Source organism: Acomys minous (genome assembly GCF_964271855.1).
Source record: "Acomys minous genome assembly, chromosome: 11".
Taxonomy (NCBI): Eukaryota; Metazoa; Chordata; class Mammalia; order Rodentia; family Muridae; genus Acomys; species Acomys minous.
Genome location: NC_140492.1, coordinates 70,817,673 through 70,844,537, shown reverse-complemented (window position 1 = coordinate 70,844,537; position 26,865 = coordinate 70,817,673). Strand labels below are relative to the sequence as shown.

Here is a 26,865-nt window from a genome sequence, read left to right as displayed (position 1 = left end):
TTTACAAACTAGAGATATAAATGTTTATTTCACAACTTTGCCATAATTTGCTAAGGAGACATATACTGGGGACATTTAAAACACTGGTGCAGCAGATGCTGAGACTGTTACACGCAGCAAGAACCAGACGCACCGTTCTAGCCAGCTTCCTTTCACTTAGAGCCGCCTCCTTTCTTGGGGCCATTAGTCCTTATTTCATGCCAGATTTTCACGAGAGGCTCCCTGTTCTTCCAAATGAGCTCATGGCCGTAAGTGATATACCATCTGGAGAAAGACAAACACATCCAGTGTTCAAGCTCCATGACACACAAACTTCACATCATCACAGCACCACGCCCACACTTTAGCTGCTTTTCATTAAGAACAGTATGTGTCTTATGTGAATGGGTGTTTCGCCCACATGAATGTCTCTGTGTGCGGTGAGGGCAGAAGGCCAGACAGGGCACTGGCCCCCCGGGACTGGAGTTATCAACAGCTGTGAGCAGCTATGCTGGTGCTGGCCGGGAACTCAGGACCCAGAAGAGCAGCTGGTGCTCTTAACTGCTGAGCCATCTCTCAGCCCCAAGTTGGCACTGTAAATAAGATGCCATGGCCACTCCACATAACTGAATAAAATAGGTAATTTGACCCAAAAGCTTTGCTGTTTGTGATTTATAAAGAACAACAGCGGGCTGGGCCTGGCTGCGAGTTTGGAACTATGTGTGGCAGCTTTACAGTTACTTCAACATTTTCTTTTACATTTTAGTTCTGTCTTGGGGAGGAGGCGGCACGGGTGCCAACATCCATTTTTACTATGGATAAGAAGAATTGTCAGGTATGGGATTTGATAAAAAGGACTACAATGGTACAAGCCTCCTGCCATTTTCCTGCCTACAGGCAACGAGCCGTGAAGGTGACAGGTTTAACACCTTCATTTGCTCAGCCCGCTAACCAGGAATCACCAAATACAGAGCAGAGTGGAAGCCACACCTGCTTCCTGCACTCTAACCACTGCACACAGAGCAGCACAAGGGACAGGAGCTGAGTGGCACTGCCAGCTGGAAGTGTGCGCCTTAAACAGCCACAGCTCAGCTGGGGAGTCAGCCTAGGGCATCCTCAGCTCTTCTACGGCAAGGGCACAGGTTCCTGGAGGTCGTAGGCTGATGGCAGCTTAGGAAAGCACCTACTCCTGACCTTGACTTTCAGACTCATGTCCCCAAACAGACCTCATGTTCCCAGAGGCAGACACTAGACACTGAGCTCATTCTTCCTAGACACATGATTTAACATTTAAGAGAAGACACATGATGGCCATGCCTTAACCCTGGCAGAGGCAGGGGAATGTCTGAGTCTGAGGCCAGGATGGTCTACACATTGAGATCCAGGCCAGGGTTACACAGTGAGACCCTGTCTCACACACACAAAAAAAAGGTATAAAAGAGTTAAGGAGCTGGAGATGTCTCAGAGGTTAAGAGCCCTTGGTGCTCTTTAAGAAGACCCGGGTACAGTTGTCACCATCAACATGGTGGCTCACAACCATCTGAAATTCCAGTTCCGGGGCATCTGATGCCTTCCTGTGGCCTCTGTGGGCACCAGTCATAAATGTGGTGCACAGACATACATGAAAGTAAAACAGTGATATATATAAAAATAAATGCACTTTGAAATTTATCTGATTTACACTGGTACCAAAATAGCATTATAATGCTCTAATAACACTTTAAAAATATTTAAATATTTTTTAATCATAAAGGGCTTGACTTATACCAGAATTTTAATTCTTGGACACAGACGAAATGAAAGCTGGACACAATGGCGCACATCTTTAACCCTAGGACTTGAAAAGCTGAGACAGGAGAACTGCCTGAGCAGAACACTGAGTAAGAGGTCAGGCAGGAGCTACACAGAAAGACCCAGTCTTAAAAACAAACAAAACACACCAGTTAATAGGCAAGTAACAAAATTCTTTGGAACTACAGTAAAATTCTCTCATGGATTCAGAAGAGAAAAAAATTGCCCCAATAGTCAAATGTAGCTGTAAAACTCCTCAGAAGTGAATCATCTGTCAAGAACTCTCCGTGGACAGAGCTCTTGCCAAATGGTCTGAGCCTATTAAAACACTCAGCGTGACAGTGACTATTTGAATGTACTCATGAATACAAATTAACTGGTTATGTGTTTTGCTTCAGGGATTGAACCCAGGCGCCCCCCTCCCCCCAACACACACACACACACACACACACACACACACACACACACACACACACGGTTATGGCAGCATTTAAGGTCCTCTTTCCTGCTGCAGCTGTTTAACAGGTTAGTGCTCTGGGGTTACGGGCTGTGTGAACTTAGACAAACTACCCATTCCTCTGAGTGCTGAGATTAAAGCCTGCAATAGCACACCTCAAGCTTCCCAGTCTATGAAGTTTCCTTATCTGTAGACTAGAACAGCTCAGAGAGCTTGGTTTTTTGTTTTGTTTTGCTTTGTTTTTCAAGACAGGATTTCTCTGTGTAGCTCTGGCTGTCCTGGACTCACTTTGTAGACCAGGCTGACCTCAATCGAACTCACAGCAATCCACCTGCCTCTGCTTCCTGAGTGCTGGGATTACAGGTATGTGCCACCACCGCCCAGCTTTTCAGAGTTTTAAGAAGTTAAATTAAATTCACCCTTGGCTCATTTGTTCTGTGCGAATAAGCAGAATTAGCATGTCACACAGCAAGGTTCAGTAGCTCTGTTGTAATTCCACACGGTAACAGTCTAAGAGGGGGTGTGCCTGTGTGGGGGCCTGAGGATAACTTGTGGGATCCAGCACTCGCCCTCCACCACATGTACCTGGGGTTACACTTGGGTCACTAGGCTTGGCAGCAAGAGCCCTTACTCACTGAACATGCTCCACAGCCCAAGTTTCTAATGCTTTACTAAAGACGAAAATGGGCAAGTCTGAGACCCAGCACAAGAAAATGAATTGAAATCGGAACAGCAAAGACAGACTCCTCTGCTTTTCAGATCATGGACTTTAAAGTGCACTTGATCCCATTGCTGTCAGAATAAAAAAGGCATGTTTACACTAATGGACGCATGCCGGGGGAAGATACTGGGAGAGCACATGAGAGTACAGGTAAATTTAGAGTTCACAAAGCACTATTTTTCTAGGTCTTCGTGTCTGCTATAACTAGACTAGAACACGCACATGCTGGGCTTTAATCTCCATGGAAATTATGCACACACAGCAGCGCTAAGCTCTGCCTAGGGCAGCACTGCCTCACTCAGAAGGACTTTCTACTCTGCTTAAGTTTAGGAAAAAACAAACCCCACAAGTTTCCTGAAGCACAACACAAGTATGTCTGAGAGCTGCAGAAGGCAGTCTGGACTCGCTTGGGAGCTTCTGCTCTGCTTCTTCAGGGCTGCCAGTCACTCCCAAGACTCAGTTTCTATCATCACACAGGAACCTAAGGTAACCCGCCCTGGCACTTGCATACAACATGTACCCAAAAGCACTGGCACTGCTGCATGGTCCCACACCAACCTCTACCCACACATACCGTGTTCTCCCACACAAGCAGTCCAGGCAGAGCAATGGCTGCACTTGCTCAGTACACCACCAGGAAGATGGGACCAGCGGGGCAGTGGGGAGAGCAACCAGCTCATCAACTGATCACACTCAGACTTACATTCCAAAAAGAGCTCCCCCAAGATGTGCTGCATGGTCAAAAAACTTCCATCCCAGGATCATCCCAGCTGTATCCATAGCGATGATGGCTTTTAAGGCCTAGAAGTCAGGAAAAGGAAACAGAAATGGTAGTTTTGATCCTCTCCTTCCAATGTAAGATTTCAGTCATGGTGTGAACACCAGCCAGCACTCACATTGCCCGCTGTGAAGGTGAAGACGGGGAGGAAGATGATGGCGAGCCTCCCCTCCGGGATCTTGGTGCAGACTGCTGCAAGCACAGTCATGATTGCTCCTGACTGCAAGGTAAAGAACACAGCGGTGAGGTCAGCAGGTACCATGTGACCACAGCTGCCTAGGCTCTGAGCACACTGACACACTGCACATCTGGAGGAGGCACAAATCTTAAGAACTTTCCTCTGTGACTGTGCACAATATCAGGGTAAGGGACCCAGGCTGCCACCCAACGCTGCAAATAACCCCTGGAGACAGATTGCACTTTCACTACAAAGAAGTAAAATATATCGTAACGCGCACACGAACACTTAATTAAACACGCCAGCCACACACCTAAGAAAGCCTATCTCCAGCTCTGGACATCCTCTCACAGACATATATGCAGGCAAAATGCCAATGCACATAAAATAAAAACAAACACACACACACACACACACACACACACACACACTATGTCTCCAATACCTCACTAACCAGTTGGAAAAAAGTATGGGATCATTTTTTTTTCTTACTATTTAAACTTATAATAGGTGTAAGATTATTTTTCTGGAATATACCAATTTAACAAATCTTTCTCAATGCTAATCACATTCCTAACTCTTTTGAATGACCTGTGGAAATATGGCAGCTTTTAAAAGGCAAGAAAAACATAACAACCAAATGCCATACATGAGCTTAAGGGGAGTAACCCTGGGATAAGTTCCATAACTGTACACAAAGTCCCCACAGCTCTTGTTAGTTTGTTTCATTGTGTGAGACAGGGTCTCACCAAGTAGATGTGTCCCTCACTGACCTGGAACTCACTGTCTTGCCCAGCTTTTGTTTTTTTTTAAATAATGGCCAACCCACATGTACATCATTTACTGAAGGGATAACTAACCACAGAATGAACTTATCACCCACAAAAAGAAGTACTTTTTAAAATTTATTTACATTTTTGAGATAAAGTCTCACTAGTAGCTCAGCATGGCCTCAAATTCAATCTCCTCACTTTATTCTCTGAAACGGGGATTACAGGAGGAGCCACGACACCTGTCTTGGTGCACACAGCAATACTGATAAATCTCAAGATTTATAGGCAGGCATCATGCCAGGTGTTGGTGGCACAGCCTTTCAATCCCAGCTCGGGGAGGCAGAAACAGGCAGATCTTTGTGAGTTCGAGGCCAGAGTCTGGTATACAGATCAAGTTCCAGGACAGCCAAGGCTACACAGAGAAGCTCTGTCTCAAAAAAAAAAAAAAAAAAAAAAGAAAGAAGAGAAGAGAAAAGACAGAATACATAAGCCAGGTATGATGGTGCACACCTTTAATCCCAGCACTCGGGAGGCAGAGACAGGCGGATTGCTGTGAGTTTGAGGCCAGCCTGGTCTACAAAGCGAGTCCAGGACAGCCAAAGCTACACAGTGAAACCCTGTCTTGAAAAACGGGAAGAAAAAAAAAGGGGGGGGGAGGGGGAAGAATACATAAAATAATCCTATAGTCATTAAACTCAAAGGAAAGTTGCTAAAGTATTTTTTTCCCTAGGCACCTGAACATCAGCTCCTAAGGGTAGGAGATTGTCTGCTCAGTGACTGTATCTGGGCAGCACGTCTACCCAGGGAAGTGGCTCTACTGGAAGACCACAGATCTCAGTGTGTACTAAGAACTACCTAACACCCGAGTGGGCTCTCTCTGTTCTGGCATACTCTTCTCAGTGTGCACTACAGTGCAGTAAGTACATGCAAATGACCAACAGTTAAAGCTATGGAGGCAGCTGGGCAGGTGATGCACACCTGTGATCCCAGCACTCGGAAGGCAGAGGCAGGAGGATCCCTGTGAGTTCTTGGCCAGCCAGGTCTACACAGTCAGGACCTGTCTCAAAAAGATAAACAATGAAACAAAGAAAAAAGAACTGGCTTCTTCAGGTTGTACTGTCCCCAGACAAAAGGCCTGGAGGCCACACATGCGGACACACCTACACATGGGAGACAGAAGAGCTACAGTCTGAAAGGTTCACCTCACATGTGTATAAATTCACTGCTTCTCTAAGATACAAGGTAACAGCAGGGTGAGAGTATACTGAAGTTGTACTCATTTGCAACTTTCTTATAAGCGTAACAGTCACAATGAAAATTTAAAAAGTCAGAAAGTAAACTGCTACACCAACAAAGGACAGTGCATGTAGTAAACCTAGACCCCTGTTCAGATCTAGCTAATGGACAGCACATTCTCCAGTTGTGTGGAGAGCAGGGACTGACTCTGACATGAACTCTGGTGCCCCCTATTTGACCACTTCCTTTGGTGGGGAGGCCTGGTGACACTCAGAGGAAGAGTAAGCTGGCTATCAGGATGAGACCTGACAGGCTGTGATCATATGGTGGGGGAGGAGGTCCCCTCTGTCACAGACCTAGGGGAGGGGAATAGGATGAAAGAGGGAGGGAGGGGACAGGAAAATGCAAGTGAGGGGATAACAATTGGGATGTAATAGGAATAATTAATTAAACAAATACTTACTGCACCAAGTGAAGGTCCGTATCTTCCTGTGGCAACTTTACACACGTAACTGACAAAATTGGAAATAACACCTATGAAATAAGCCACATTTCAACAATTTAAGTATAAAAAAGTATTTTTTTCTTCTTTTAGATGTACTGGGAATTGAGGTCAGAGCCTTATGCACACTAGGCAAGCCCTTTACTACTGAACTATACCCCAGCCCTCAGTTTCTGCATTTTAGTCTCCAGTCCACACAGTTTAATAGTATCTGGTTTGCTTCTTTTCTTTAGATGGTGTCTTGCTTTGTAGCCCAGGCTAGCCTCAAACTCTATCCTCCTGCCTCAGCCTCCTGAGCTTACAGGCTATGCTCAGCAACAATGTAATGTTTCATTCAGATCCATCTAAGGGTGCCAATATTAACCCCACCCTGTTATCACTTCAGCTAGTATGTAAGGGAATAATCAAAATGGTGTGCCCTCTCCAGACCCCACACACAATTTACGGAGTGACACAGGGTATTCACTTTACCTCTCAGTTATCGTTTTCCTAATCTACAACATGAAAAAAGATTAGTACCCAAACTTAGCAGCTATCTCAGAATAGTCTGGGCCGACCTCCAGGGGCCCACTGGGTTCTGTTGGCTTTAATGTCATTAGAACCAATTTTTTTGGTGCTAGGGATCCAACCCAAAATCTAGTGTGCTACACACCATTAAGCTGTATCTTCAACCCCGTCTGTAAGACGGCTGATCTGAATCAAAAGAAACCAAGGTCCAGTGAGATTTAAATGGTTTGTGTTTGTTTTAATAGTACTCTATTCCTGAATGTTTTACTCATTTAAAACCAAGCAGAGCCAAGTAATGATCAGGAATCTATCAGATGAGAAGCAGGAAGAAACAACGCCATTGGTCTGTGATGTCCTGCTCTACACACACTGTGCACAAAGCCTCACTGTGGCCATTCCTGCCCCTTCTGCAGAGAAGTGAGTCTGATACTTGCAACAGTCTCAGAGGAAAGCCGTTACCTGCAGACAGGTACACCGCCACAAACTGCTCCTGGCCCAGAATGTTCACGATGCTGGAGGAGAAGCTCCACAGAACATACATATTTGCTGCCATGTGGAATAAGGAGAAGTGACTGAACGTTGACAGCAGCATTGGAGAACAAAGAACCTCTACAAGAGAAGACAACATCTGGTAAACAAGCGACACAGGGCAGTACGAGTCACTCATTGTAAGCTTGTCTGATTATTGTTATTAAATCATAAGAATCCAAAACAGTTAGTTAAAAGCTTAAATAACATGGTTTAACAGAGCATTTTTCTTTTCTTTTTCTTTTTTTAAGATTTATTTATTATTATGTATACAGTGCTATGCCTGCATGTAACACCTGCAGGCCAGAAGAGGGCATTAAATCACTTTATAGATGGTTGTGAGCCACCATGTGGTTGTTGGGAATTGAACTCAGGACCTCAGGAAGAGCAGTCGGTGCTCTTAACCTAACAGAGCATTTTTCAAAAGATAAAACTACCTAACAAATACAAATCTACTTAGTAAGCAGCCAGTGAACATGCTGAAGTTCAAAGCAACTTACATTTATGGCTACCGAATGAGTAAATTATTTCAACTATAAACCCAAAAGTATATGTAATATTCTCCTCAAAGAATAAGCCTCTAGTGAATAGACTTTTTCAAGACAGGGTTTCTCTGTGTAGCCCTGGCTGTCCTGGACTCACATTGTAGACCAGGCTGACCTTGAATTCACAGAGCTCTGTCTGCTTCTGCCTTCCGAGTACTACGATTAAAGTCTTATGCCACCACATCCAGCTGTGATTATAAGTCTTAATTAAACTTTTAAATTTTATTTAAATTTAGCTAGGCATGGTGGCGCATGCCTATAACTGCTGAGCCATCTGTCCTGAACTCACTCAGTAGCCGAGGCTGCCCTGAAACTCAGAGATCCGCCTACCCCTGCTTCCTGAGTGCTGAGATTAAAAGGGGAACCACTAGCTCAGCCCAGATCTTAATTTGTTACAAAAGAAAACCAACTACCTGTAAAATACCTTTCAGGCAGGAGAGACGAGGTTACAGACTTTGCCTCAGTCCTTTGTTCATAATTACTAACAAATGACTCAATTTTGTAGCATTCCAACTAACATAAAACACTTTTCACACCGTGCCCCCTCAAATCCACACAAGTTAGACTCACTTGACGCTGGGTTCGATGTGAAGTATCTGACCATAGTGCGGTGCAGGGACGGCACTCTCCAGAGGCAGAACACAAGGGCGTTCGCAGCTATGATACCTACAGGGTACAATGGAAGGATGCTGAGACAGAAGCACAGAGAGCCGGATCCAGTCCACCTGACGGGCTCCTGCCACTGACATGAGCCCACTATATATCTGTAAGGGGACAGCAGGCTGAAGAGAGCACGTGATGTCAACGCCATTAAAGGGCCAAAACTGCCACACGGCAGGGAAGGCAGAGGATGTGTGGAAAGTTGCAAATGCTCTAAGAACTGCTCTTTTTGAACAGTTATTTATGGTGTGCCACGTACACAACTTTAGTGTCATTCCTGCCTTTGTGTTGTGCTCTCCAGCAGGGCTGGCCTGCAAGCCCCAGGCCGTCTCCTGTCTCTACTTCCCACGTTGCTGTGGGAGAGCTACAACATCCAGCCCTTTCGCGGTTTTTCCATGGTTCTGGGGACTGAACTCAGGTTGTCAAGTTTGGGAGGCTAAGCATCTCTTTCTCTTTTGGTTTTTCAGACAGGGTTTCTCTGTGTAGCCCTGGCTGTCCTGGAACTGGCTCTGTAGACCAGGCTGGCCTTGAATTTAGAGATGACCTGCCTCTGCCTGAGCCCTGGGACTAAGGGCGTGCACCACCGCCCGGCTGATGCTAGCACAGAGTCATGTCCCCAGCCCACAAACGTTCTTCACCCAAATCAGTATTTTTCTCCTTCAGAACAGTGTAGCCTTCTCAGTAAATAATCAGATCCATAATTATTATTTGATAATAGCCAAGCCAGAAACAGGGGTGGGAGCATCAGGGAGCTCAAGCTCATTCTAACCTACAGAGTAAACTGGAGGCCAGCCTGGGGTGCAAAAGACTTTTTCTCAAAATAAGACAAACAACAATAAAATGTCTTTGTAGATTCCTTTTTCAAACCTTCTAATTCATTCCAATCAACCAATACAACTCTTGATAGCAAAACCAAAATGTGACAAGAAAAGTAGCCAGAAAGCAACGTAAGGGAGGGTGGGCCCCCCTGCGGCTCGCCCGTCACGGCAGGGAAGGCATGGTGGCAGTGAGGTGGCTCCTCACACAGCTCCACAGGCAGGAAGCACCAGGAGATGAACTCTAGAACTTGTTTCTTCCCTTTCTATTCAGTTTAGAACCTTAACTCACAAGATGGTGACGCCTACAGTCAGGGTGGGTCTCCCTATTTTAGGATTAAATAGATCCATAAACTTTTTGGTGACAAGAAGAGGGTGTTTGAGGTAGGGTCTCTCTATGCAGCTGTCCTACAACTCAATATGTAAACCAAACTGGCCTGCAACTCATAGAGGTCCTCCTGCCTCTGCCTTCCAGGTGCAGACGCTAAAGGCATGTAGCACCATATCCTGCCTGATCTATCACCATTTATGTATAGTTTTTTTTTTATGACTAAATTTTGTAATTTTTAAGTAGTGGATTAAAGATACATGGACTACACCCCATTTAATCCCAGGACCTAGGAGGCAGAGGCAGGTAGAGCTCTGAGATCCAGGTTAGCCTGGTCTGCAGAGAGAAACAAGACAAAACCAAACAAACGAAGGCATAAACAGATTCGGAGATTTTTAGTCTATCTTGCTCTTTTCCGACCCTTAGGACTTCCTACCCCACTTGAGTAGCTGAGCACCGCATCCCACTCTGGGGATGGGTTTACCCACCCCTCCATCTTCTCATCTGAGGAGCTGCCAACTGACTCCAATCCAGCAAGTCCAGTTAGTGGCAAACACGATGTCTACAGCAGCCGAAGCACTGACCTCAGGTCTGACAAGGAGGAGGCAGGACAGGGTCACCTGGTGACCTCACACAGTGGCTAAGTGATAGGGACTCAAGAGGGAACCAGGGAAATTCTTCTTCCACCCCACAACTGAGATGGAGAAGAGGTGTTAAATTAAGATGAGAAAATAAAAAATATTAGGGGACAAATTCACAATAAGGAGGCCAAGCCAGGCACCGGCTTACTTCCTCCAGCAAGGCTCTCCTCCAGGTTCTACGATCTCCCTGAGCGACAGCCCTACTGCTGGCGAACACACACACACACACACACACACACACACACACACACACACACACACGCACGCGCACACACACACACGCCCACAAGTGATACTGCACACTCACACCACAACAGCTGGAAAAGCCTGCCAGGCATCCTGAAAGCCAGACAGCTTCCTGGGATTGTGTAGGGACCATCCCCTCCCCGCAAGACAGGCTGAAAACTCTGAGCAGAATGACAAAGCAGCCAAAAGGAAACAGCACCAGGGTCAAGTCTAATCGAAGAATGCTACTGTAGGCTTCTCCATTACCTCACAAACGCCAAAAAGAGTACATAAACCCTTTTTCCTGGGCTGAGGAGATGGCTCGGTCGGTAAAGTATTTGCTGGGCAAGTATAGACTTGAGTCAAATCCTTAGTAGGTATTTAAAAAAAAAAAAAAAACCACCACCAGCAGCAGCATAAAAAAATGTGGTGCACACCTGTAACCAGACATGGACAGATGGAGACTGGAGGATGCCGAGGTTTGCCAGCCAGTCAGTGAGCTCCAGTGAGAGGGACCCTCTCTTCAGGTGGAAAGCAGCTGAGGAAGAGGCTGATGTCACACACACACACACACATCTTTTTCCCCCAAGCAACTTTTAGTCTACAGGTATTTCTGATTAAGACCAACAAAACTGCTGGGTGTGGTGGCACAGGCCTTTAATCCCAGCACTCAGGAGGCAAAGGCAGTGGATTGAATCCCTGTGACTCTACAAAGGGAGTCAGGACAGCCAAGGCTACACAGAGAAACCCTGTCCTGAAAAACCAAGGGGGGCGGGGAAAACCCAGACCAGGTATGGTATTTCACACCTTAATCCAACACTTGGAAGTCAGAGGCAGGACAACCGCTCAAGTCCCAGACTGGGTTCCATCCTAAGACCCTACATAAAATAATAACAATAACAGCAACAACAACAACAATAAATTCTGAAAATAACAAAACAAAAAACTAAAAGGTGCTTTCATTTCTACCCTGCCTTTAAAAAGTGACTTTCAAGAACAGCCTGAGACAGAACAGCCCCACAGGGATACCAAGCCAAGCAGGAGCTACAAGTTCTTCCCCAACACAGACTCTGCCTTTAAAGAAGGAATGCAGTGCAGGGTGCTCATAATCTGCTCCTAGCGCTAAAAAAGCAAACTTCTCTGAGCCCAGAGAGCAAATACACTGCAGACAATCCACTGTCTAGACTTGTTTTATCTGGCATCCTGCCATGTGAGCTCAGGACATCAACAGGATCAGACATGAAGGAATCGTACACACAGAGCCTGACTTCACAGGAAGAAAACTTTAGCCTACTAGGACTTTATGCCTCTGCCCCCTATGTGTGCATAATACAAAGCAAAGGCTCAACAGCTTAGAAACCTCTAGGTCAGAATTTGTCAAAGTCTTTAAAAACACAAAAATAAAACTAAATAAACACACACACACACACACACACACACACACACCCCGCCCTCAACACCAATAATCCCTGGAAGTAAGGCTATAAGCTCTGCATTTGGCTCCTGGCACTCACACAGTGGTTCATAACCACCTGTTGCTGCCCTCTTCTGACATTCAAGAACTCATGCACACGCATGGTGCTCACACAGATAGTTTTTTAAAACAAAGTTAACTAATTAACATCCCAGATATTGTACAGCTAGAAACCCTACTAAATAAGTCTCGGGTGACAGACAGCTCAAAGACCCCTTCCTCAGTTTTCCCGAAACCTTCTGGATAATGCATTATCTGGTGACCATCCCACTGGCATTATTCAAAGCGCTTCACACTCGGGCTGTACCAGCTTTGCTATCATTGCTTTCTCTCTGGGTGTAACTTCATAACAAGCGACCTGCTTCAAGGGGTAGAGGAGACTGCCGATACTAAACTGCTTGTACAGCAGAAAACTGAGTTTAGATCACCAACATCCACATAAAACCCAGATGTGATAGCCGAGCATGGTGGCACATGCCTGTAACCACAGCACTCCAGGAGGCAGAGGCAGGTGGATTGCTGTGAGTTGTAGCCTGGTCTACAAAGCAAGTCCAGGTCAGCCAAGGCTACACAGAGAAACTCTGTCTCAAAAAACCAAAATGGGGGGTGGGGCGGGGGGGGGGGGGGTTGGGGGGTGGGGCTGGGGGGGGTGGAGGTTGGGGGGTGGGGCTGGGGGGGTGGAGGTTGGGGGGTGGGGCTGGGGGGGTGGAGGTTGGGGGGTGGGGCTGGGGGGTCGAGGTTGGGGGGTGGGGCTGGGGGGTCGAGGTTGGGGGGTGGGGGAGGAGATGTAGCAGTACGTGTCTGTAATTCCCATGCTGGGGGTAAAAACGTAAAAAGGTAGAAGGGCCCTATCGCAGAATTCAGACTTTCAATTAGCACTTATATTTACACTCAAGGCAACTGGTGTTATGAGAAAAAGGTAATGAATTCAGAAAAACAAAAGCACTTTCTAAAGAAAGCAATGCCAATGGTAGGCTTGAAGGCCACATCATGTTCCAATAAGGTGAGGAAAAAGTAAGCCTTAATATAGAAGAAATATAAATATATAAACACCTCTCCTACCAAGGAAGCTATGACAGCAAAGAACCAATAATCCCAACCATATCTGAGAGTAAGTAGTACCTGGCTATTCTAGAAATCACGATCACTATTTATTTAACTGTACAGAAGTTATACATCCATTTTTTGACTTTTTAAATCCATAAAATATTATGAAACTATTACTTTGAAAGAAATATGTGATCTGTCTTTCCATAAAAATGTAGAGGCCGGGCATGGTAGCGCACACCTTTAATCCCAGCATTCAGGAGACAGAGGCAGGCAGATGACTGTGAGTTCAAGGCCAGCCTGGTCTACAAAGTGAGTCCAGGACAGCCAAGGCTACACAGAGAGACCTGGTCTGTGTGTGTGTGGCGGGGGGTAGTGTAGAGAAGCAGCAATGGTGTAGTGGCACACACCTTTAATCTCAGCCCTCAGGAGGCAGAGGCAAGCAGATCTCTGATTTCCAGGCCAGCCTGATCTACAGATTTTGTCTCCTCGCCCCTCAAATTGGAGGAAAAAAGAAAAAGAACAAAATAAACCACCATGGTGGCATGGACTGCATGACTCACACTCACTAGGGGAAGCTTTATGGATGACGGGACGCACACTTATGCTAAGGGAGGCTTCTGAACATGGTTTACCAGGCAGGAAGATGGGCTTGGGTTAAACTCACCTCTATTTTACTAGCAGTGTGACTTCAAAAGGTTCTTTTTCACACATTATTTGTATGAATAAAATTTTCACACAATAAAAAGGGAGAAAAGTTCTTTCTCTGGATGCCAGTCTTATCTACAAACCTGCAGCCAGCCTAGAAAGCACAGAGACCCCAGTGCACTGAGGCACTGAGCAAAGTCGCCTTTGGCTTGTGTTTCATTTTCTGTATTCCAGGCCAGCTTCAAACTTGTTACGTACCCTCAAACTTCTGATGCTCCTGCCTCCATCTCCCAAGTGCTAGGATTACAGGTACGTGCCACTCTGCTGGGTCTAAGCAGTGCTGCAGCCAACCCAGGGCCTTGCTAGGCAAGCAGTCTATCAACTAAACTATATCGCAGCATCCCTTCCTGTTCTTAAGTAAAGTACTATTTGTCTGGTCAATAGCATGTTTTATCCAAACTAGAAAACTGATCCAGCACATCTTGAAAATACTCATGCCACACTGCTTTCTGTTGGTCATATCAAGACCTTCTGATAATGCTTGGCTATGGAACAGACTGGCCTTGCACTCTTTGTATCACAGGTGGGCCATGACACCCACACTATTATAGACTATTACATAGGCACGTAGGTACAGAGACTCCCTGTCCTCTAAGCCACCAGTGAGCACGGTATGAAAGCCATTGCCTGTGACATACTGTACCTTTTGGTTTGATTTCTCCTCCCTTGAATGGCTAAAACGTGTAAGCTAACACAAACCTGTCACAGTCCGCTGGCCATCACTTAGGCTATTCCACCACTTGTTAATCTAAAACAGAAGGAAAATTGCATATGACTCTATGTGAAATACTTCAGACTCAGGGGAATGATGTGCCCTTTTTTTATTTTTATTATTTTAAGGACTGAAACTATTTAGTTAAAAGAATTCTCTGTCAAACAAAAAACATTTTTCTTGTATTACATAAACTTCAGAATTCTTCACGTAATTGCACTGGGATTAAAGCCTGGTGCCATCACACCCTGCGCTTAGAATTTGAAACCCAAATTTATCAACACCATGATGCCTTTTGTCACGACTCTTGTTTCTCAATTTTTTCTTTTTTTCTTTCTTTCTTTCTTTTTTTTTTTTTCCTTTTGTTTTTTTGAGACAGGGTTTTCTAGCCTTGGCTGTCTTGGATTCGCTTTGCAGACTAGGCTGGCCTCGAACTCACAGTGATCCACCTGCCTCTGCCTCCCAAGTGCTAGGATTACAGGCGTGCGCCACCACAGCCCAACAGCTTGTTTCTCAATTTTTATCTGAAGAACTGGAAACTTCTTTAACAATATTAATTTGATGTCCCCTAAGCACCACTATCCTTTATTACTTTTAGAAAAAGATTACTGTCCTTGATAAGTAACAAATTTCATCCAATTGTCAGTATCTCCCACACAATTTTCAACTTAATAGTATTCCTACTGAAAAGCCTTTTAATAATGTCCTCGTTATAAATATGAATATAAATGAATAACTACAGGGAAAAAAACTAAGTACTGAAAAAGGCCCAAATCATGTATATAACAGAGGGAACATCCTGTTAAACACAAAACTGAGAATTGAATGATTGATTAAGAATGTGCTGACTATAAGAAATTAGCGGGCTGGAGAGATGGCTCAGAGGTTAAGGGCACTGACTGCTCCTCCAGAGGTCCTAAGTTCAATTCCCAGCAACCACATGGTGGCTCACAACCATCTATAATGAGATCTGATGCCCTCTTCTGGCCTGCAGGTGTACATGCAGGCAGAATACTGTATACATGATAATAAATAAATAATTTTAAAAATCTTAAAAAAAAAAAAAAAGAAATTAGCAACTGGAATCAAGCATATACAGTCAGCTGTGCGCCTGTAAGTCTGCAGTGGCGTCTGTCCCTGGAAAGCTGGTTTATACTTACCCTCCCCAAAGAACTGCTGCTCGGACATTTCTTTCTAAAATCAGACTCTGCGAGAATAAGATAACAAAGGCTAGCTAGCCATATTGTCATGAGACCTACCAACAGAGTGAAGCACAGAGCCAAACTACCAGGTGCAGCAGGTACCAAGTAGCATTCACTAAGGTCTTACCAAGTTTCAAATTCTAAGAGCAGGGTGTGATGGCACAAGGCTTTAATCCCAGCACTTGGAAACAGAGGCAGGCAGATCTGTGAGAGTTTCAGGTCAACTTGTCTACACAGTGAGTTCCATGACAGCCCAACTAAACAGACTCTATCTAAAATAAAACAAAATATAATTAAATAATTTAAAATTCTAACAACAGTGCTAGAGAGATGGCTCAGTGGCTAAGAGCACTTGCGTCCAATTATGAACACTGGAGTTCAGATCCCAGCACCAAGCTCCAAGGGCTCCAACATGCATTTCTGGCCTCTGCCACACAGCATACACTCACGTACTGTGTGTGCTCATACACACACACACATACACACACACACACACACACACACACACACACACACACATATCTTAACAAAAAACATAAGGAAAAAATTGCAACTAGAGTGCTAGGCGTGCTGGCATGTGCCTAAGATCCTCATTACTTAGGAGAAATGCCTGAGCCAGGAGTCGGCGGGAAGACTGAGCAGCAGGGCAAAACCATGTCGAGACAGGAAGAAAGGGCTGGAGAGCTGATGTGGCCGACAGTACCCGCTGCCCAGAGCACACACATATCACAACCATGTGTTCAGGTCCTGGGGACTCCACTGCCCTCTTCTGACTCCTGTGGGTATCGGGCATGCACATGGTACACACACACATACAGGCAGGTAAGGCATTCATACGTATAAAATAAATCTTCAAAAATGAAATTCAAACTATACTTTTCACTAAAATTGCCCCCCCCCTTTTTTTTTTTTTAAAAAAGACAGTCTCAGTGTAGAGGCATAGCTGTCCTAAAATTCAGAGATTGTCTGCCTCTGCCACCGCACCTGGAGCCATGTTTTTAGTACAAATGACATTACTCAGACCAGAAGAATATTACACTTCAGAACACACTTTGAAATATTTAGGGACTAAGCTATGGCTTGCTCTGCAATACTCTAGTACAGGAAGGGAAGGGGTATGAAAAATAAGCTGGCCGTGTGCTGGGACTGCTGGGACTGGACAGTAAGGAGTCTCATTACACTCACTGGTCTCTCTACTTCTCAATCTACAGCTTTCCCATGTTTAAAATGTTTAGAAAGTACAATAAGGCTGTTGATGTGCCTGACATGCAGTCCCAGGTTCCATCCCCAACACAAAAAAAACAGCATGGTAGTTCACAGCTGTAAGCCCAGCAGGTGGAGGCAGGAGGATTACAAGTTTAAAGTCCACACTACAAATTCATGGTCAGTCTGAGCTTATATTTGAGATCCTGCCTCAAAAACAATCCCAACTATGAAGCTGAACCAGACTTTCATATAGAAAGGAATTCAGGACTAAAAAGGAAGGACGTATTAGTATGCGTGTGAGCCCACTGTGTAAAGGTAACCGTGTAAGTCCCCAGAGCTGCAAGTACAGTGGTGAGAATAGGTTTCTAAGAATCTGCTTTCTAACTGTTGTTGAGGGTCTCCCCAAATTCCAGGCCTCCAGAACTCCAGGCTAGGACAGCCTCTTCCATACTGTACTCAAAATTCTTTCCATTTTCTTTAATGGATATCCATTTTATATACCATAACCTACCATTTGCTTAACTATTTTTTTAAAGGTTTTTTTGAGACAGGGTTTCTCTGTGTAGCCTTGGCTGTCCTGGAACTCACTTTGTAGACCAAGCTGGCCTCGAACTCACAGAGATCCACCTGCCTCTGCCTTCCATATCCTGGGATTAAAGGAGTGTGCCACCATGTCAGGTGTAGTTCACCACGACCTGCAGCTCCAGCCAGAGGATGCAACGCCCTTCACTAGCATATGAGGGCACTGCAAATATGTGGCACAAACTCAGAAATATGAATAAACTTGAGGGGTTGGAGAGATGACTCAGTAGTTAGAAGCCATCTTTCAGAGACCCTGGAGTCAATTCCAAGCACCTACATGGTAGGTCACAACCATATGCAACTCAGGTTCCAGGGGACCTTATGCCTTTTGATGGCCTCTGAAGGCACCGCATGCACACGGTGTACAGATACATGTGCAGGCAAAACAACTATACACATTTAAAAAAAATTTTTAAAGAGACCACAAAAATCAAATGCTTTGTTGAGCTTATACAAGGCCCTGAATTCAAGCCCTAGCACTAAGGTAAGTGCAGAAAAGAAATGGAATCAAGTATGTTAACCCAATGGCCTCAGTACTCAATATGTATTGACAAGGAAAACTACTGTGTGTCTAGAATGATCTTAAAAACTGCTGGGATGAAAGAAGGCCACCAGTTTCCACACAGAGCACATGCGACTCTACAAGCTCTGAACTTGTATCTCTTTTCGGCATCTCACTCCTGAACAGTGGAACATAAAGCAATGGGAATTTACAACTTCATAAAGCCCATGTCATTGAGCAGTCTTTTAAAATCCGCTAGATTAAAAAAAAAAAAAACCCACAAGCCTGCAGGCACACCCTTATGTATCTTTTATATATCCCTGTGATCCTGTTATGAACTAAGTCAGCAAGGGGGAGAAAGTGAACACTGCTCCTACAGCAGAGCTAGAAAGGGGTCCTCCATCCTTTTTTACAACTCTGTGGTGACTATGACACACTAGGGTAAAAGGACTAACTTCTAGTGGTGCCGATTACAGCACTCGCAGAAATGCATCTATTGTGCTTAAAGGACACAAAAGAAGAGTAATACATGACCAACTCACATCTAGGGGTGGAATGCTGCCACTAAGAAAGGACACTTTCAGCCAGGCGTGGTGGCACACAACTTTAAACCCAGCACCTGAGAGGCAGAGGTAGGCAGATTGCTGTGAGTTCGAGGCCAGCCTGGTCTACAAAGTGAGTCCAGGACAGCCAAGGTACACAGAGAAACCCTGTCTCAAACAAAAACAAAACAGAAGGACACTTTCTGTAGCCATGCTTCAATACGACACCTGCTGTGTGAGCCAGGCAACTCCCAGAACACACTATAAAAGTCTGTCCCCTTCAGCCAGGTATGGTGGTGCACACCTTTATTGACAGCACTTGGGAGGCAGAGGTAGGTGGATCTCTGTAGACCAGGCTGGCCAGGTCTACAGAGTGAAGGCATTCACCCCATCACCTTCTCCAACACACATAATAATAAAAGTTAAAAAATAAATAAAAAGTACTTTCTAAATGATCAGATTCTAAAGATCTGGTGACAGGAGAAAGGAAGCAGTTTATTCTCACCTCCTTTCTGAGGTTTCCTTCCTTCTGTGGCCGTATGCTGTCCAACCAGTCAGCTTTTATACCATCAAAATAACTCTGCACCCTGGATTTCAATGATTCATATTGCCAAATGGCAGCTGATCCAAACGCACAGCCTGTGAACTAGAGAAAACACTTAAATAATCTAAAAGGGAAATACATTTCTCAGAAAATATTTCACCTAGCACAGTTAAACCTACTGTGTTGCTTTATTAATGTCAAGCATTCAGAGGTCTGTCTCCAGCAACAACTCCCCAGATAAAATAAAGATACCACCCTAGAGCCACTCGAAATGCTGTATGAAATAGGAAAGCATACATAGATGTGGTCCAGGACAAATTCTGAAAGCACTGTTCAATTCTTTCTTCAGCTCACGCAGCCGGCTTCCCCAGCCCCGCCCACCCTGTCCTTATGCCACAGGAGCCCCGCTCAGGGCAGCACATGACTGCAGAGCTAGCAGCAAAGCAGGAAAAGAGCAGGGGCGCGAGCTCTTACCCCAACAGTGAAGAAGAAGGGCTTCACGAGAGTTCGAATGGGGTAGGGGGAGGGATAAAAGACGGTCTCCTCCAGAGGCGGGATCAGGGCACTCCTCTTGTACGCCTCCCCACTGGACCCTGTGTCTGATCTTCGAGGTTCAACTTTCCTCGGTGCTTTTCTAAATCCACATTTTTGCTGAAGAAGTAAGTTAAACCTGTGAAGAGTTAAGTATATGGGATCTGATTAGAAATAGCGCATCTTACGAACAACAGTTCCTTAGACCCCCCACTTGGCCGCTGCCGTCATCCTCATCTCACTTTGTGTTCATAACAATCCAACAAGAGACAAGACTCCTAATCTCAAGAAGGTGTCCTTAATCCTGCAGGGAAAATGAGACAAAGGGCAGATAGTACACCACTGGGCAATTACTTTGTATCAATCAGAAAATGCCTCTCTTCTCCACATAGGTCTGTTAGAAAAAACCTACACAAGTTATAAACCATTTTTTTTTTTTGCTTCTATTTACTTACTGTGTGTGCACTCAAGCCAACATTCCAGGCTGAGGAGGTCTCACCTTCTACCTAAGTGGAACCATGAACTGTCAGCTTCAATAAGCATAAAATAACCTTGTTTTGTTTTCATTTGGGTCAGTTTCCAAAAGAAACATTAAAATGCACTATCCTTACAACCTAACTATTTCCTTTGAATAGGATTAATCGTTATTAAGTGACAGCATCCTCCCCCACCCCCCTTATTTCACTGTTGTAGGGACACTGACCAAACATAATCAAAAGGGACTTGCTGTCTGAGTCCTTATAGTTAGTCTGACCGTCTCAAAACACCCGACCCTACTGATCACAGCCTTCCCCAGATTCTGAGAGTCCGTGCATTCCACTCTTCAACCTGCTCTCTCACTCTGATGGTTCTGCTCCTCAACTCCTGAACAGTAGACACACAGTTCCAGGCTCTACCTACATTCCTTTACCTATGCAAACTCAATCCACACAAGTTCTTTTCTTTTCTTTTAATTATTTATTTATTTATTTTTGGTTTTTTGAGACAGGGTTTCTCTGTGTAGCCTTCGCTGTCCTGGACTCACTTTGTAGACCAGGCTGGCCTTGAACTCACAACGATCCGCCTGCCTCTGTCTCCCGAGTGCTGGGATTACAGGTGTGTGCCACCACACCCAGCTCTAAACAGGAGGCAAAGGCAGAATAGTGAGTCCCTGTCTAGACCAGGCCACACAAGAATGTCCTGATTGAAAAAGGAGAAAAATAATGTGGAGGACTGAGATGCATGTCAGTAGACCACTTGACTGCCATGCATGCAGGCCTGGGCTCAACCGCAGCACAGCACAAACCAGATATAGCAGCACACAACTATAATCCCAGCACGAGAGAGAGAGAGAGAGAGAGAGAGAGAGAGAGGGGGGGGGGGGGGGGGGGGGAGAAGAGAGGGGGAGGGAGCAGGGGGAGAGAGACACACACAGAGATAGCGAGACAGAGAAAGACAGAGAGAGAGACACAGAGAGGGAGGGAGGGGCAGGGCTGCCATATTACCAAGTTTGAGGTTAGACTGGGCTATATTGAAACCCTGTCTTAAAAGAAACAATTTCCTTTCTAGTCTAGTCCCCGCCTTCATGCCTGGATTACCCACTTATTCGGTCAATGCTAAGGCTGTCCTAAATGGCTCTGAACCTCCTTCAAAGATGTCATCAGCCTAACAAGCACACGCCATTGAACAGCCAACCTCAAATGTTTCTAATCCTTTCCCTTTGCACACTTTTTCTGTAATGGCTAAGAAAGAAATACTTGCAATTTCCATCCTCCTGTATGGCAATGTCCCGTATCACTGGCCGGCCTGCCTGTCCCTCCCTCCTTCTCACATCACTGGCCCCTACACACACACACACACACACACACACACACACACACACACACACTCCCCCCTCCCTCTCTGGCTTGAATAAGGACAAACTACCTAAATCTAGAGCAGTTATCTTTAAAACCAAGAGAGAGGCAAAGAGATTTACACTTAAACCTTGACATTTTGGAACTACCAAGTCAGAGCTATTTCCTTCCCTCAAAACAGCTTAGAAAAATAATTCCCATTTATTTAAACAATCATTAGTTTCTCTGTGTAGCAGCCCTGGCTGTCCTGGACTAGCTCTGTAGACCAGGCTGGCCTGGAACTCAGTCATCTGCCTGCCTCTGCCTCTGAGTGGTGGGATTAAAGGTGTGTGCCACCACACCCAGCTAGTGGGTGTTTTATTTTGTTTTAAGGCTTTATTCTTGTTTAAAAATCAGTGAATTATGAGTGTTTTGCCTGTATGTATGTCTGTGCACCACATGTGTGCCTGGTGCCAGCAGAGACCTGAAGAGGGTGTTGCATCCGCTGGAACTGGAGTTCCAGACAGTGGTAAGCAACCATGTGGTGCTGGGAAGGAAGCCCAGGTCCTCGCAACGAGGGCTCTTCACTGCTATCCACCCAGCCCCCACGAGCTTAAAGGAGCAAAAGCAGGTCGACTAAACAAAGTGATAATAATCAAAGCAAGGAATATCACTTTGGACCAAACCAAAGGCTCATTAGCAGAAAGCATTCATTATTCGCGCCTAAAGTTGTAGCCCAGTACTACTGATATCTCTAAACAAGAATTATGAAGGATATAAATCCAAAAGCTTAAACTTATCAACCATTACTTCTCCTTGTAAGATAGGGTCTCACTGTAGCTTAGGATGGCTTGCCTTTATCTCCTGAGCCTTGAGTCTCAGACTCCTGTGTATCACCATACACAGAAAAACCACCACCATTCCTAATAAAAGATTATTTCTGCATCTCATCAATCAAGTGGTGAAGTAAGCTTGAAAATTACACTGAAAGCCTAGAGTTAAAGCAAAGGCATTTAGTTTTGCCTGACTGAATGAGTACATAAAGGTGGAAAACGATCTGCCTGAAATATGAGGGAAATTGAAAGCAAAGACATTTAAGGGAAAAGGCTTTATGTGTATGAATATTTTACCTACATGTATATCTGTGCACCATGGGCATGTCTGGTAACTGAGAAACCCAAAAAAGTGTCAGATCTCCCTGGAACTGAGTCACAGACAGCTATGAGCTGCCCTGTGGATGTTGGGAATTGAACCATGGTCCTCTAGAAGAGCTCCAGTGCTCTTAACAACTAAGCCAAACACTAACTTTACAGAGAAAACGCACATCTATATCTGTTGGCTAAATGATGAAGTTACAGGTAATTTTAACGTAAATTTAGTGTATGTTGTAAATACAACTTAAACACACATACAGGTTGGTATTGTTAACAAAGTTGAGTAGAAATAGTCTACTGCTGGACCAGGCATGGTGGCGCACGCCTTTAACCCCAGCACTCGGGAGGTAGAGGCCGGTGGATCCCTGTGAGTTTGAGGCCAGCCAGGTCTACAGAGTGAGCCCAGGGCAGCCAAGGCTACACAGAGAAACTCTGTTTGGGCAGGGGAGGGGGGAGGAAGGAAGGAAGGAAGGAAGGAAGGAAGGAAGGAAGGAAGGAAGGAAGGAAGGAAGGAAGGGAGAAAGAGCGAGCCTTGTGCTCAAATAGAGAGTTATTTCTAGGTATGAATAAGATTCATTCCACTTAAAAACAAAATATGCTTTGGGGCTGGAAGGGAATCCTACACGCCCTCCAGACTTTGCGGTTTGAGAGTCTTGCTATGTAGTCCTGGCTAACCAGGAACTTGCTATGTAGACATAGTTGGCCTTGAATCTACAGGGATCCTCTTCCCCTAAGGGCTGGGATCATTGTCATGAGCCACCAAGCCTGGCTCTACAGCAACTCTTCAAGGCCAAGATTGCATTCTTAACATACATCTTTAGTTAACAGTGAAAAGAACAGGCTCATTTACTAGCTTGTTCGGTGTCTTACCTAACACAACTAACCTCCTTAGAGGCGCCAAAATCAACTATTTGCCCCACTTGGGTTTCATTCAGCTGGAAAAGTACGCAGGTTTCTACTTTCAAACTTGTTAAGTGCCTAAATGATCTCTTGTTTACTGTCAAACACCAAATAAGTGTTTTAGTACTTGTGGACTACTGAAATCTGTCACATAGTATCATAAAATCTTACAACTCTTATAAGTGTAGAAATGATTTTTGGCAGGCAGGTGCCTTGGAACTCTGTATTTATTTAGGCCTTTATATCCCTACATAAAGAGTTTGTAAAATGCAAATGCTGGGCCCTCTTTAGAGCCACTCGGCCTGGCTCGTTCTGCATGCTAATTTTAGAACCACAGCAACTCAAAGCAGAAGGAAAGCAACTCCCAGGCCCTGTTCAGTCTGTACTGAGGGGACGAGGAGCAAAGCCAGTTCTTCAGGCTCACCCACACTCTTACCTAACGCTCACTCCATGCCACCTCAACGTCTCTTTCAAAGTGTCCATGTAAATATTTAATACCACATGCGTTTGGGGGGTACAGGGAGAGCTGAGACAGAATCTCAAGTAATCCATGTTGGCCTCACAGTCCAGATCCTACACTCCACCTCCAAGTGCTGGGATTGCAGGCCTGAGCCACCATGGTGTACTAGACTGTTTTGAGAAGCTGTGTGTGTGAGGCCTCTCTAGAGATTGTACGTGCTACCCAAGCACTCTACCGGGGAACGCTGGTCCCAGGCCTCTGCTAGAAGCTCCTCACAAATGAACTGAGCTTTCTTTTGCAGGCTTTTCCCAAAACCATTACAGCAACTTTAAATAGGATAAATGAACTCTTTAGTTCCCTCCAGTTAACCTCCTCAGCTCCACCAGTTTTAAGATTTTTTTATTTAAAAAAAACAGCACACCTTTAATCCCAGCACTTGGGAGGCAGAGGCAGGCGGACCGCTGTGACTTCGAGGCCAGCCTGGTCTACAGAGCGAGTCCAGGACAGCCAAGGCTACACAGAGAAACCCTGTCTTGAAAAACCAAAACCAAACAAACAAACAAAAAACCCACAGTCTTATGCTGCCCAGGCTAATGTTGAACTCTTTGTTGACTGCCAATACAAGCATGTCCGACCACATCGATGTCTTAAGAGCCACACGTTACCATGTGTCATATCTAGAGCTACACTGTTTGCAACCTTTCATAAATGCTTGATAAACTCCACTTGCAGAGCATACAAAAAAAAAAAATCCAGGTTCTTCCACTTTTACCATCTTCCCGATTCTGATTAACAGCTCAGGTGCTTTTTACTTACTTATTTTTAACGCAGGGTCTTCCCCAGGGATGACTCCAACGCACCATTCTCCTGCTTCAGACTCCCGAGAGCAGAGATTACAGACCTGTGCCCACCTCAGGAGACCAGCTAGTAACCTCACCTTGCTGAATCTTGTTTACCACTGGGGTTAGCCCACACGTGTATCATTACCACCAATTAGGTAAAAAAAAAAAAAATTGCAAAATCGAAATCTTTGGATGAAGTTTCAAAGTCAAAATTAATTCAACTGCTGAGAAATTTCTCTTCTACTACACTTAGTGTAAAACTGGCCGACCTGGAAGGCCATGTGCGTCCTACAGCAGCATAAAAAAAAATGACTTTCTTTCCAAAGCATCAAGCAAATAGCGGAGTCTCAACTCTTCAAAGAAACGGCCTCTAACGGGCAAGGGTTGTAGTCCCCTAACCCGGTGCTTTCTTTAGCTTTCTGGACGCTGAGAAGGCAACGCAGTGGCGGGGCACCGGCTTTGCCAACGACCAGCCACCCACGCCACCAGCTCTGCAACCGCTTCTCTAAAAACCGGCTCCGTCGTTTCCTCTCAAGAATATGAACCGGACACGCAACTGACCCTCAGAAGTTAGTTCCCCCTTTCCAACACGTCCCTCCCGGTTACTAGGAAAGGCACCGCCGCGGGCTTGGAGAACCGGGCTGGGCTCCGCCAGCCACCGCGAGCCGCCCGGGCCGGGGCGACACCATCAGAAGCGACAAGGAAAAGCGCGGCGGGGAGGAGGCAGCTTGAGGGGAGATCTCGTTGAACAATGGAGAGCGGGAGCCCCAGGAGGCAGCCGCCGCCGCCGCCTCCCGAGGATGTGCGCGACCCAAGGGAAAAGCGGGAGGCCGGAAGCGGCAGCCATTACCTGCGTCCGAGCAGCCGCCGGGCCGGGGTCGCAGGCAGCTCCCAGCAGCCGCCGCCCACGGGAGGCGCCCACGCCTGACCACAGCCCCAGCCTCGCTGTACCCAACCTCGCAACGCCATCTTCCCAACCTCTGCCCCACCATGGCCCGACCTTACCAACCCCAGCCCCGGAACCACTTCCGGGGCGAAGGAGGGTACGTAGAGCGCGCCTAGAGCGCCACCTGGAGGCGGAGCCATTCCAGCCGGCCTCTTCTCCGCCTGCGACGAGCCACCAGCCTGGAAAAGCTCCCGCGATTGAGTAAAACGCTGTGTGTGAGACAGCCTCGGTTTATCACATTTAATCACAACACACCGTTTCACTGTGCTTCATAGTCTCAGAGAAGTAAAATGGCCCTGTACACTGGCAATCCTAACAAGGTAGGCTTGGCCACCTGTCTTCAATACATCGATCAAGCAATCAAACTGATAAAGGCAGAAAAAGATTTATTCTATGGGGCCACATTGGGAAGAATAAAAAGATTCAGTGATTCTCATGTTCACTGTCCAGGTCTAAAGTGAGGATAAGGTGTAAATAGAAAGCGAGAACATGGTCGGCTCAGCCCCAGTCTCCTTGACAAGCTGCAAATCCTTCTATAGGAAACAAGTTCCTCCTCTGGCTGTCCCCAGGAGCCTCAAGACTCGTTTTCTACCAATATGAGACTTCTGGGGTGGTTCCGTTCTCTTAGGGTGCATTACTTCAATAGTCTGATAGCCAAAGAGAGGGCTACACGTGTCTCTGTCCTCGCGTCTGCTGGTTACATGAAGCCGGGATAGAAAGGAGGCAAGGGAAGGGCGTCTCCCACGTTGAGTCTGGCTGGTCTCTAGCCAACTGAGAGTCAGGCACCACAGCAGTTAAGTGTTGCTGTGGAGACAGTGTTCCCTTTCTGGAGCGATGTTTCAAACAAGGATGGTACAATAGCAAAGTATTATGTTTAATGCCTAAGCATGGCCCTTTTTCCTTTCCAAACTGTTAATCGGCAGTTTTCTAGGACTCTCACAAGAAACCTCGTTTATAGTAAAAGTCGTTTTTAGCTTCCTCTGCAGCCATATGACCCGTGGCTTCTATTGTGAGATTATAATCTATGAGAAGCAC

The 26,865-nt window shown here is 45.6% G+C and overlaps 1 protein-coding gene across 4 annotated transcripts; it reads right to left on the bottom strand.

Moving 5' to 3' along the window:
* Positions 1-25,921, bottom strand: PARL (presenilin associated rhomboid like). Of its 4 annotated transcripts, none has more exons than XM_084802446.1 (10): positions 25,735-25,921; positions 19,658-19,853; positions 19,145-19,285; positions 14,593-14,641; positions 8,566-8,661; positions 7,382-7,531; positions 6,377-6,447; positions 3,845-3,946; positions 3,652-3,749; positions 1-264 (listed from the first exon to the last, which is right to left on the bottom strand). In XM_084802446.1, the coding sequence occupies exons 1-10, from the start codon at positions 25,851-25,853 to the stop codon at positions 153-155; spliced, it is 1,134 nt and encodes a 377-aa protein (XP_084658572.1). In that variant the 5' UTR covers positions 25,854-25,921; the 3' UTR covers positions 1-152. The 4 variants fall into 4 exon arrangements, with proteins under 4 accessions (XP_084658572.1, XP_084658573.1, XP_084658574.1 ...); XM_084802447.1 differs by lacking the exon at positions 25,735-25,921 and adding an exon at positions 24,859-24,997; XM_084802448.1 differs by lacking the exons at positions 14,593-14,641; positions 19,658-19,853; positions 25,735-25,921 and having other exon boundaries at positions 19,145-19,283.
* Positions 25,922-26,865: the final 944 nt, after the last annotated feature.

What these genes read in the sequence shown, in the direction of transcription:
- PARL (XM_084802446.1), bottom strand. Translation starts at nt 25,853, where the DNA reads ATGGCGTTGCGAGGTTGGGTACAGCGAGGCTGGGGCTGTGGTCAGGCG. An exon ending in GGCGGTGTACCTGTCTGCAG is followed by an intron (nt 6,448 to 7,381) that starts GTAACGGCTTTC and finishes CTTATTTCATAG; the next exon opens with GTGTTATTTCCAATTTTGTC. An exon ending in GGGGGAGCTCTTTTTGGAAT is followed by an intron (nt 265 to 3,651) that starts GTAAGTCTGAGT and finishes GTCTTTCTCCAG; the next exon opens with ATGGTATATCACTTACGGCC.